Source organism: Populus nigra, chromosome 11 (assembly GCF_951802175.1).
Source record: "Populus nigra chromosome 11, ddPopNigr1.1, whole genome shotgun sequence".
In the NCBI taxonomy this organism is placed as follows: domain Eukaryota; kingdom Viridiplantae; phylum Streptophyta; class Magnoliopsida; order Malpighiales; family Salicaceae; genus Populus; species Populus nigra.
Window position 1 is genome coordinate 14,100,582 of NC_084862.1, and position 12,443 is coordinate 14,113,024.

At 34.1% G+C, this 12,443-nt stretch overlaps 2 protein-coding genes and 1 long non-coding RNA gene across 3 annotated transcripts; 2 read left to right on the top strand and 1 right to left on the bottom strand.

Annotated features, from left to right (window-relative positions):
- The first annotated feature begins 87 nt into the window (after positions 1 to 87).
- On the top strand, positions 88 to 684 carry LOC133667837 (kunitz type trypsin inhibitor 104-like). The gene has a single exon (XM_062087511.1). It carries the CDS (start codon positions 151 to 153, stop codon positions 682 to 684), a length of 534 nt encoding a protein of 177 aa, XP_061943495.1. The 5' UTR covers positions 88 to 150.
- A 3,452-nt stretch (positions 685 to 4,136) lies between these two features.
- On the top strand, positions 4,137 to 4,761 carry LOC133667878 (uncharacterized). Its single transcript, XR_009833577.1, has 2 exons — positions 4,137 to 4,279; positions 4,416 to 4,761. It is a non-coding gene; the product is annotated as an uncharacterized LOC133667878 (long non-coding RNA).
- Positions 4,762 to 7,747: 2,986 nt separating this feature from the next.
- LOC133706362 (autophagy-related protein 13b-like) lies at positions 7,748 to 12,235 on the bottom strand. Its single transcript, XM_062131889.1, has 4 exons — positions 11,792 to 12,235; positions 10,108 to 11,582; positions 9,936 to 10,033; positions 7,748 to 8,434 (listed from the first exon to the last, which is right to left on the bottom strand). Exons 2-4 carry the CDS (start codon positions 11,482 to 11,484, stop codon positions 8,062 to 8,064), a joined length of 1,848 nt encoding a protein of 615 aa, XP_061987873.1. The 5' UTR covers positions 11,485 to 11,582; positions 11,792 to 12,235; the 3' UTR covers positions 7,748 to 8,061.
- Between the last annotated feature and the right edge of the window lie 208 nt (positions 12,236 to 12,443).

Below are 12,443 nucleotides of genomic sequence, written 5' to 3' on the forward strand. Positions count from 1 at the left end.
CTTGTAGAAATGTTGCATATAAAAAGACAACGAAGTGAAAACATATTAATTACACATATATTGTATGTTTCTGTGTTAATCAGGCAGCCATGTTGAGGTTGATTAGAAGCTTGAGCTTCATTTGTCTACTGATGGCCATATCTAGTACGTATGGCTCAGGGCCCTCCTGTGCTCGATACAGATGGTAACCCTCTTACAAGAGGTGTAGAATACTATGTCGATCCTGCTATAACTGATGTAGCTGGAGGCTTAACTCTAGTGGCTCGCAATGGATCTTGTCCATCTTATGTTGGTCAGGTGCCTATTGGACCTGGTTCTGTTGAAGGCCTTCCAGTCATCTTCACCCCATCAAATCCAGGAGATACAATTATCACTGAAACTACAGATTTCACTGTTGCATTTTCAGCTTCCTCGACATGTGTTCAAAACACTACATGGGGCATAGGCGAGGAAGATCCAGAGACGAGAAGAAGATTTATTGTGATCGGTGGTGAACCAACCGTCTTTGATATTAGCAGAGATCAAGCAGTAGGTCCGTATACAATTGGATGGTGCCCTCCATGCCTCAATCCTCCACCTTGTGGTAGGCCACGGTGTGGAGTTGCAGGTATTCTAGAGCAGAATGGGACGAGGTTTTTGACCTTAGACGGCCCTGCATTTCCTTTCAGATTTAGAAGGGCGTAAGTTCATGTCACTGTAATAGCACAAATAAATCATAGAAAAATAAGTGCGTTCGTGTCCTTGTAATAGCAGCAAATAAATGGTGATCTTTGCATTCGTGTCACTGTATTAGCCTATGATAAGAAACATTTTTCCTTGTATAATTTGCAAACTCTTGCAAATTCACCTTGTTCTGTGCATCCATCAGGAAACGACCATGGCAAGGGCTCTGAATATAAGAACAAAAGACAATGGCAAGGTGCCTGTTTCTTGCCAGGCATGGCTATATCTGTTAGTGTTGCTCAACCATGGAACCATAGATACTTGACCAAAATGGAATTTCAGATCAGACAAGCATCCAAAGCAGTAATCAGCATACAATATGTCAGGGAGAACGCAAAAAAGCATTCGAATTATCATCAATCTAGCTCATGCATAGCACTGCCACTGCCAACAACAACAAGAGCAGTACGAATACCCACTCTTTTCCTTAAACCTCACTCTGCCAACTTCTACTTGGCCTGCAAACATGATTGCTCAACCATGCTACCCGCAGTTCCGATCAAAAACAAAAACTCTGAGAAACTAAATTCCAATCTGCTCCTTATTTAAGAGCCTGAATCCCAAGCACTCCCAATGAGGGAAAGTAAATTCCAAAAACTCCAAATCAATGACAAACTAAATTCCAATCTGCTCCCACCACTCCCAATGAGGGACAAAACGCCTTATTTAAGAGCCTGATGGGATATCAAAATCATTCAAAGCATTTAAAATGTATTAATTTTATATTTTTTTTAAGTGTAAAATAATTTTAAAAATACTTAAAAATAGAATATAACAAAAAAAAAAACACTCATGTGAGTGTATTGAAGCCTATATTGACATTTATCCCAGTATTGGGCCACTTTTATTTGAACATATCGAGAATTGATTGCTTCCATTAAGGCCTCGTCTGCCAATTCTTGTTGAGCATTTAATTAACAAGCTCTAAAGACTCCATTTCTTTGAGAATTTAATTGTTTTTGAAAAAGAAGCGTGTCAATTTTCTTGAAATAATTGTTTCCAATATTTAATATTCAAGGATAATAAAACAATATTTTTTTTATGTTTTCTCTATATGAAAAATATACCTTTATTCTATGTCTGATCTTCTTTTATTGAATTAATACTATTGTTATCAAGTAAATGTTTGGGAAAATATCGAGTTCATAAAGTATAGTAATTTCAACCAGAAAACTATTTCCTTTAATTAGACTATCTTACACGAAATATGAGAAAATAAATCAAGAAAATGTTGTTATATTACCTGGTGAATCTTCTTTCTCCTCTGTAAGTGTATTTGCCCCCACCAAATTTTTTTTTTTTTTTTGTTACTAGTTCTAAACAAATTGTATGCAAGAGAATTTATTCAAATAAAAATTTAATTGGCCATAAGAATATTGTTTTTTTTCTGTATTATTAAAACAAAAGTGATTGATTGTCTTTTTCTACATTATATATATATTTGAATTTTATAGAGCAAGTTTTTCAATTGATTAGGTATTCGACGGTGTATGGCTGCTGGAAAATGAAAAATTTTAAAGTAGAACAATTACTTTGTTAGATTATGGAATATTATGAGATATTTGACTAGTGAAGAATTAGCTAATTTTAAAGATTAATTGCTAGATTGGGATTCAACTTTTGAATTAATTCTCTATCATCTTGATTGAAGACTTTTGAAGCTAATTTTATATATATAGATTTGAATCTTTTTATAGCTTCAGATACAATTTTAAAATGGACCCACATGTAAAATTGTTTTGTTTATAACATTATCATCTGTTTTGCTTTGGTTTTTTAATTTTTAAGTAATCAAGATAATTTGTTTTTCTTGTTTTCTAGTTTTCCATCTCCTTGAGAGCACAAGCATCCTAATAATATTTCTTCATTACTGTATATATAAAAAAAAAAAAAAAACAAGGATTCCTTCTGAAAATAGAACTTCTAAGCTACCTCTAGTGTAGTGATAAAAGTTTGGAATCAAAGAATTTTTTTCCCTGTGTTTTCAAGTTCGAGCCATGTGGTTGCTAATATGATGGCCACTGGAGGCTTACATGATCATTAATTTTAGAGCATTTGAGATTAATCGAGGTACACGTAAGTTAGCCTGAACACCTATATTAATTAAAAAAATAAAAAAAATATGCCTCCTATGTTTTCCATGCCAAATAATATTTCCTTGCCATGTGTGTAAAAATCATAAGGAAACATAAATTGCCGTCTTTCCCACTTGCTGCCAATATTTTCGTAACCTTCAAGCCCATGGATTAGCTCTTTCCTTTGCATTGATCAAAATTAATTAAGATCTGATCCAACATCACTAGTAGAAGTCTTCCAGCTTGTTCTTACTCAAATATTCTGAATTAATCCATTAAATATCCTTTAAAGTTTTTTAGTCATTAACCTAGTAATTAACTTAATTAACACATTTCTAATGAATCATTCGATGTTAGATGCACATAATATCATAAAATTCAATTTCAAAATACACAGATATAAATATAATCACGGATTTTTATTTAAATAATGAATATTCATATAAATAACTAAAAACCAATGAATATAATATTGATTTTTAAGTTTTTTTCCAGTTAAAATATGAATAAAATAAAATTCTGTTAGTAAATAGGTATTGTCATCTCTATGCATACTACAATATTCTCATTCGGGCCAATATGACTTGAGGTATGTGTTTTTGGGCCCTTTTTTAAAGTCTTAAATTTACAGTAATGGAAGAGTGAGTTGCATCCATTCATATTTGGGCCTACGTCGTTTACTAGTTCTATCTTTTCAATTTAAGGAGCCCGAAAGACTCCATTTCTTTACAGAGAAACGACATTTTCTTTTTCTTTTTCTTTTTTTCAAAACATAGAAAATGTTTCGCACAAATTAACAAATGAAGCTTAAATTCTTATTTTGAATGAAAAAATCCGATATGAAATAAATAAAAGATAGAACAATAATTTATAAAGTTAAAAATGGATCACCACTGTAATGTTTTAATTATTTAAATGAAACTCAAACTCTAATATCATTCAGGCATGATTTAATTTTATGTTTAGATGTGTTTTAAAAGTATTTTTGGTTTGAAAATGTATCAAATTAATATTTTTTTTAATGGTTTTGATGTATAAATATCAAAAATTAAAATAAAATCACTTTGATATATTTTAAAGTAAAAAATATTTTACACCACAATACAAAATACATAACATAATAATAGAGTCATTAAGATTCAATATTTGATTGAGATTTTAAAATTCAATCTACTTGAAAAACTTTAAAAAATAGGTTATAAATCATTTATATTTTTTATTTTAAATTAATTTTTTTAATGTTTCCAAATCATTTTAATGTATTAATATTAAAAAATATTATATATATATATATATATCTCAAAGGAAGAATTACCTTCACACAATCTTATACACCATTCAACAAGAAAAGCTTTTCATTTATATATAATTTTTGCCATGGCAGCCAAAAAGGCTTAAGGCAAACAAAAGATGGAAATGAAGAGCATTGAAAATCAAGATGTTAGGCATTTTCTAAACGGAGATCTAGTATCTACAAAAAGGTAAGTGAGCTTGTCACTCTAACAGGGGCTGAAATTCTGTTTGTTGTTTTTTCACCTGCAGGTAACCCCTTTTCCTTTTCTCATCCTTCAATGGAATATGTTACTAATCACTTTCTTGGTGGACATTCGCCATTAGCGGTGGCGCTCAGCAGCTTGTGGAGGAACGTAGGCGTGTAAGAATTCAAGAATTAGACAGCTAGGGTCTGATACGAAAAAGGGTCAAGAACTAGAGGAAAAGTTAATAGAGAATGAGAGAAAAGGATGGTGGGATGCTTCTATCGAAGAGCTTAACTTACTAAAGCTTATTGAGTTGGAGAATAAGTTCAAGACTTTACACACGTCCTTGTGCAACGAAGCCATGGACAGCAATGATAGAGCTTCTTCTTCTTCAAGAGTTCCACAGTCAAATTAATTATCCTTCTTAAAAAAAGCTATATTCATCTTTTATTCTTATCTTATTTATTTATTTATCTTTATTTCTAGTTTTGTTTATACCTTAAATTATTATTGATTGATGCTTTCTTCGTTTTATACCGTTAGTTGTGAGTGATAAAGAAAATAATGTTAGAAATGAGGTTCCAAGAGGGAAAAAACAATCTTTAAAGAAATCTATTTTAAACAAAAAAAACAAAGAAAAATAATTCCAAAAACTAAACCCAAGAATAAAGTTCAAGATGGCATATGGTGCTTAAATTTAGGTATGGCCTCTTCATCATAAATGATTTGCTTACCCAAAATAACCTGGCCAATAGAGAAATCCCAATGAATTAGTCTTTTAATACAATCAAATAAAAAGCCTCAAGAGCTCCATATTCTAGGAGCCGTGATTGAATAAATCCTCTTTTATCTGTTGCAGGTCGAGGATTCCTTCTACTTTCTCTTCTTCAAACTTTGATTCATATTTTTCATAGAGAAATCTTTGATCAATGATAGAACAAGATTCATTTTGCATTATATCTAAAAAACTCCTTGGTTCAAGCCGAATAAGCAATGTCACTCAATCATTATCAAACCGACTGCAATTTTTTTTATGTCTGAGAAGATCCCACCAGAGTGTCTTCTACTTCTAAGAGGCAATGAACTAGATCAGAATCATTCTCAACAAGTTCATAATAAGTTATTCTATTTTTTTCATCGAGTCTGGGTAGAGACTAAAGGTCTTAAGCAATCGATCCATCAGAACAACTCAAAAGATAAAGAAGTATCGTTAATTTCTTCATGCTCGTTCCAAGTTCAAAGTACCATTTGTATGAATAAGAATCCCCTTCGTTACATGATTTCTTCTTCATATAGATAGATATAGGATATATGGGTAATTACTTAGACATACATTTTATGCAACAGCCCTTCCTATTTGATGAAAAAGGATCCTATAATCCTGAACCGATCTTACCTGGAATCGCAAATCCCAAGTTTGTCTATAAAGAGCATATCTAATTATATTAGTGTCTATAATTGATTTCTTCAATGTAATACTAGTCAACAAGGCCTCATTGGTAAGTGCTACAAGATCTCGTACATTGGAACCATAGTTACGGACCTGAATCTCTTAGTATGGAACTTTTTTTTTTCCAAGTGAAATCCCCTAATAACATGAATGCTCTTTTTTGTACAATTGTAATCTTTTCATCATCATATCTTTTAAGTTTAATGAACTTCTAAACTAAGTTGTGTGGTTTCTAGTATAACACACACACATATGCTAAGCAAAGAGTCGAGTTATATGACTTTGAGGGGTGAAAGAATTTTAGACCTCACCATATCACTAAGAGTAATTAGAAGAGATATCTAGAGTTATTGACGTCAAAAAGTTTTAGGAGGTAGTCACAGAGTGGGTCCTCAAACACAAACAAAAAGACTTACGATTTTATTATCAAGCATGCTAACAGGTCACTTCCTTTTATTAACCATGCAAAGTGATATGACTGTGTTTTATTTTAAAGTATTTTTTCTTAAAATATTAGTGATTATGATTATTACTCAAAATTAACTAATGATTTATTTTTCAGGCTACATAACTTAAGCGCGAGTCTAATAGAGTTGTATCTGGAAACACATGTGCAGAGGGAAGATAGAAAGAAAAGGGTGCAATAGTTCATGAAGAGTTGAGTCGAGACATTTGTTAAACTTTAAAACTTTTTATATATCTTTTAGACTAATAATTTTTTGTTAACGTCTTTAACTTCTTCTTTTTTTGTAGGAATAATATAATGCCGACATGCGTGCTAAACATGGAGAAGACCTTTCAATCCATCCAAAATATGATCTAAAGTTATGGTTGGATGATGGAGCAACTGATAGATCAAAAATAAAAATCAGGTTTATGATATTTTTATGACTACAACCCGAGATATGAGGTTGAGTTATAGTGTATCAGTAGTAGGCACTCCAAAATCCAGTCCAAGGCAACCATCATCAACTATTAAAGAGTTGCTTTAAAAATGAATTGGTGCTTTGAGGGTCAAAATGAAGGTAAAATATGAAGAACAAAGTACGAAGCATTGAAAGAAGACGATGACATGCTTGTCTAATCATTATCCTCCCCTGTATAGACCTTTACAAAGATTTTCCTCCCCCTCCCCCTCCACCTCCATCTCCACCTTCACCTTCAACTTCAACTACTTTTTAATGTATATAGATATTTATAATTGATTTTTACAGTAAAATTAATAATAGAAAATGTGTTCTTCAATTTAATTTAGTTATTCAATGTTGTTTAATGTCTTTTAATGTGAAGTTGTGAGATAGTATCTCAAAAAGAAAAAAAAATTATTAAAACACTGATGAATAAATATATTCTGTCAATGATTTTATTGGTACAATAAACCTATTTTTTTAGAGAATTATAGAAAGTTATGAACTGTTTTGATATATACTGAAAGATTCACTGACATAATATATTTATAGATGAGTCTAATAGTCAATCCATCAGTGAGACACAATATATTACCGAGAGGGTACTCTACCGGTAATATTTATTGATGGGTAGGCCAACAGAAAATAATTGATGCTTTTTTTTATCACCAACAGTAATATCTTGTCAGTCTATTCATTGGCATTTAAATCACTAAATGAATTGTTGAAAGATTTAAATTTCTAATCTCTAATGAGACACTCGCCAATAATACATTTACAATAATAAATCTGTCGATGATGTTTATACTAATAAAAATACAACTTTTACATCAATAAAATATTTTATCGGTATAAATTTTTTTTTTTTTTTTTTGTGAGAGTGAATCTCAGAAATATAGAATGTTTGTGTTACTTGTATAATAAAATATAAACATTTTTAATTAAACATTTATTTTTTAATATTTATTTTTAAAAAAAATTTATATTCCAATATATTAACATTTTCCGACCAGTATATATATAAAATTCACGTTCCTTCATTATGTTAGGAATTTATTTATTTTTCCCCGTCCAGTCATTAAGGAAACTTTCCGTCCATCAAAAACAAGCATAGATGCGAACTCAACCTCAGTTATATACTCCTAAAAGTAAAGTGACCCTACAACACCATTTAAGCTATCTAACAGCCTGCCCAATTGGCGTTAATGCAAGAACACCAACATCACTGTTGTTACATTAACCTCGGTTGTCATCATCATCATCATCATCATCTCATGTCGCCTCATACACAAGGATATGGGCGCTTTCCTATAAACCATGAAATCACCTCTTAAACCAAGACTATGTACAGATGTGCAATCATCAACACGAGTTCAATATCCAGTTGCACTGCTGCTAGTAGGATTTGGCGTTGAAGCATAATTAGCTTAAGCGTTGGACCTGCCAGCTTGAATAAGCAACAAGTCTTTCATTTCTTCGTATCTTTTCAGTTCTTCCAATGCATCAGCTGCTGTTTTTGAAGCAATGAGACCTGAAGATGCAACACCAGACGCAGCAGCCTGCTGGCCCGCTGGTGCTACGGAGATTGGATTGTATTCTTGGAGGTTGCAGCTCCACATTTTGGACCTAGAATCTGGTGGCAAAGCAGCCGAACCAGAGAAGTCTTGGCATAAAGGTGGGGGTTTCATCAGCGTGTGTACAAGAGCACCAACAGCTGCATCTTGGGATTTTTTAATCGGAAAGAGACCTCCGGGCTCAAGGGGGTCAGATAGATGGCCTTTTTTATCAAATGTCTCAGGTCTGCAAGATGCAAAAAGCACATTAAGTTGAATGACCAAACGGCTTGGATCGAATACCAGTATTCATTTCTTGCTTGCAGTTCGTGTACATTTTCTGCCAGTCAACTTGGGGCATATTGTTTTAAAGCAACAAAGTTGCACGAAGAAAAACACATTCTGTCCAGATTTACAGCAATTTAACCATATGATAGAACCAACCTGATTGCAATTTTTGTTCTATAGATTGGTTAAATAAACAATTTTCATAACAGTTCCACATAATTGGGCTCAGCCAGTACATTGACGGGTCAGTTTTAACCAGCCCAAATCAAGAACACGCTAGATCAATGGCATGTTTTACTCGTTGCGCATAAAGGTTCCAGCATACTGTTTCTAACTGCTAGTTCTTAATTTTACAATATTCTTTAAAAGAGCTTCACACCAATCTCTTCAGACTTATCTACCACCATGATCAATCCAATCAGATTATTTGACAAGTGCAAAGGCTTTGATGTAAAAATATCAACCTCATTCCTTACAAGCTCAAGTAGTGAATTGATGGACTCTGTTTCAACATCAATCCAATCAGATTATTTGACTCAAGTGGTGAATAGGCCCAAGAGGGCCAATTCTTAGAAAACTCAATTAGTCTGCCGATGTTTATTCTGTCTTGATGTCTAACCATTGTCTATTTATGGGTGTCAAAGCAAACAGAAAGTAAGAAAACCAAATCCTGGTAGAAAGGTAAACTTAACCATAGGGCAATCTAAAGCCAAAGGAATAATAAGGCCGGCTAATTATTTTGTAGATAAGTAAGACTAAGTAATAGTCTTAATAAAGAAGAAAACCTGAATAAGCACTAGTTAAATTCTGAGTTCCTTCCTAAAAAGGTCCTAAAGACTTTGACTGGTAATCCTGCAGGTTACAATCCTTAAGAAATTAAAAATCCATCATGGCAGAAATGAACCACAAGAAAGTATCAAGGTTGATGAGCACTGACACTATGATGCCGCATAAAAACATAAGCCTTACTTGATTGTGATCTCAGACCACAGATTGTCATCAAACTTCTGATCCTGAGAGGATATATACCTAAAGCACTAGCTATTAAAGATGTCAAATGAGTGTGTCAGACAAAACATTTGATGGGATCCCTGATATTCAATCCCTATACTATCAGAAGTATTGCGGATGCTCTGCAAGAACCATGATATACTATTCGTTAAAGCTTGGCTAAGAGAGCAGGATAGTTCAACTCTTTTGCCAGAAGCTCTATTACTCTGTTATTCAAATGTACATAAGCTTAACATCTAATGAGTCCATCACCTCAAATATCATCAGCAAGATAATTTATTCAGCAGAACAGAGGGAGTCAGACACCCTTAATGTAATACCAGCACCAACTAAAATTAAATGCGCTAGAAGTAATTAAACAATATTTCACACGTAGATCCATTATGTCATCATATTCCACATCAAACAGACAAGAAAACTCAGAATCATCAAAATCATCCTGATATTACCTGCTGGAAGTTCTGGAAAATGAAATCTGCGGAGAGCTGTTGGATAGTGTTTTCACGCTGGCATATTTTCTAATGTCATCTTTCCGAGGAGAGAACAACTGCAGTAGACAGAGAATCCTATTGATCAAATGCCTTGGCAACATAAGACCATTGTTATGAGCATATATAATACCTTCTCGTCTGTTGCACCAGGGTGAACCAAACCTGTACTTTCATCAGTCTTTGGATTGCAAGATGTGGTAGCTTTGAGTGGTGGAGATGGGGGCAAGTTTTGCTTGTTGGACAACAGGGGAGAACTAGCATGCTTGGTAGCAGGTATGCTAACAGGTGTACTTTCAGATTGTGAAACAGCTGTGGAAAGATGAGTCTCAGGAATATAGATTGGTGGTGATGGGGATGGAGATGGTGTGTAGCTAGGAGAGGGATAATGTTCATCAAAGCTCGTATTCTTCTTATGAACTGAAGGCACTTCAGGTGGATGAGGAGGCAAGCTCGAAGGTTGGAATCGACAGGAACTAGGATTAGATATTGATCCATGCTTTCCTGAGCGATTAGGTGATGGTGAGAAAGAAAATGAAGGTGGTGAGGCTTTATTATGGTCATAGTACCAACTATGTTGTCTTGAGAATGGCAAAGATGACAGAGAACCTTGCGACACAGGAAGAGAGGGGAATCTCTTCACTGGTTCTGCCAAAGGACTCCCAACATAATCTGGGATAAATTGGGGGGACACAGGAGTTGAAGACTCAGAGCTGAAATCTGATAATGAAGAGTGATACAGCACCGAAAGGCAAAGCCTACCACAGGAAGTATCCACTGGGGTGAACACAAATCGCTGCATTTCAGCCTCTTCTTCGCGTGTAAAGGGCTCAACAAAAGAAGACACCCTATGTGTAAGCGTGTATGCACGAATTTCCCCTGATGAATTGAGGTCACGGAAAATTTTATATGCAGGTAAAAGCTTAACAGTTGCATACAAAGACCTGAAAAGTAATATTGATTTCATATAACATGTTTGAAAGGTATTGCTAAGTTTCCTGCTCCCAGTACCACTATCCCTTGACTTCCGACCCTCATACTGCACTTCCCACCTCTCTACAATCTTTTCAATCTTACCCTCACACCCTAATTCTTCCTGATCTGAATTCCAGTGAAATGGATACTGATCCTTGGTCGAAAAATTCCTAACAGGCTCCCTTTGGGGGGGATAATTCACAGGATCCCACCGAACTGGTGGCACCTGCACCAAAATCACATCAACAATCATCGGTTCCAAATAGCTTTGGTGCCAAAGATCAAGATTCTCAAGAGCAGCCGGGCATTCCCTAAGAGCTAAATTGAACCATTTATCTCTTGGCCTCACACTCGGCGAGGAGGAGGAAGAAGAAGATGGAGATAAGGATACCATTTGTTCACCACTATAATTACGCGATGACATGAAAGGAGACCTCGACTCAAGTATAATCTGAAGACTCTTAGGAAAAAATTCAGTGATAATTTGTTCCATCTCTGCAGCCTCAGTGTGTGTACTATTATTTGATGATGCCATATTTGCAATAAAGAACTACTAAAAATGGCACAAACCCTTTCAAGGAAAAGATGAAGACAAACTACAAAAACCTTAGTACCCCACTTCACAGAATTTCACTGCAAAACAAAAGAACACATAGCAAAAGAACATCAAACTCTAAAAAAAAGCAAACAAACCCCCAGAAACCAAAAATTCAACATAAACTGAATTAAGCAATTAACATTAACTTAATCATCAACTCTGCCAAAAACCAAACACAATCAATGATATTTAACCTTAAATCCACAACCATCAATACTGTCGGAGAGAGAAGACAAGGACTTACTGTTCACTGAGGCTCTTTTCAAGGTTGTCATAAAGAGAAGTATATAACTTTGAAGGGTCCCTTTTGTTTCTCTCTTTATTTTGTAATCTGGGCAATGATAAAGACTGCGTTTTTCACTCAAAAAATTATCTGTTTTTTCGGATTTTTTTCGGATTCTTTTAAAAAACCCTGACATGGAAACTCCTGTCCATACAGAGATATTTATAGGGAGAGGGAGAGGGAGAGGGAGAGAGCCAGGTGGGTGCAGTTTGGTTCTTCTGTGTTGCCATGGGGAAGTTTGGATTTTCTGTCTTTTGATTGGCTAATCTATCCTCTGTTTATATGTTTGGAAAATTGTTAGGCTACTTCTTCATCAAAAAAATCTTGATGCCTCAGCTTGTGATTTCTGGGGTCTGATGATCATAGCTAATTCTTTTAATTTATCAAAATGTCAATTTCTACGCAAGTTTTAGGTCTATCTTAGCGAGTAAGAAAATCTTAATAAAGAATTATAAAGTGATCATGTTGATTTCTAAATTAAATAGAAAAAAAAATAGCATAAATAAATATTTCTCTAAATTAACTATTAATAAGAAAACAAGTAATTTTCTTTAAAAATCTTCATGCATCATACTCCTTAATTAGAGAGAATTCATCCTTGAGTTTTGGTCAT

What these genes read in the sequence shown, in the direction of transcription:
- LOC133706362 (XM_062131889.1), bottom strand. Translation starts at nt 11,484, where the DNA reads ATGGCATCATCAAATAATAGTACACACACTGAGGCTGCAGAGATGGAA. An exon ending in CTGGTGCAACAGACGAGAAG is followed by an intron (nt 10,034 to 10,107) that starts GTATTATATATG and finishes TGTCTACTGCAG; the next exon opens with TTGTTCTCTCCTCGGAAAGA. An exon ending in TTTTCCAGAACTTCCAGCAG is followed by an intron (nt 8,435 to 9,935) that starts GTAATATCAGGA and finishes TGCATCTTGCAG; the next exon opens with ACCTGAGACATTTGATAAAA.
- LOC133667837 (XM_062087511.1), top strand. Translation starts at nt 151, where the DNA reads ATGGCTCAGGGCCCTCCTGTGCTCGATACAGATGGTAACCCTCTTACA.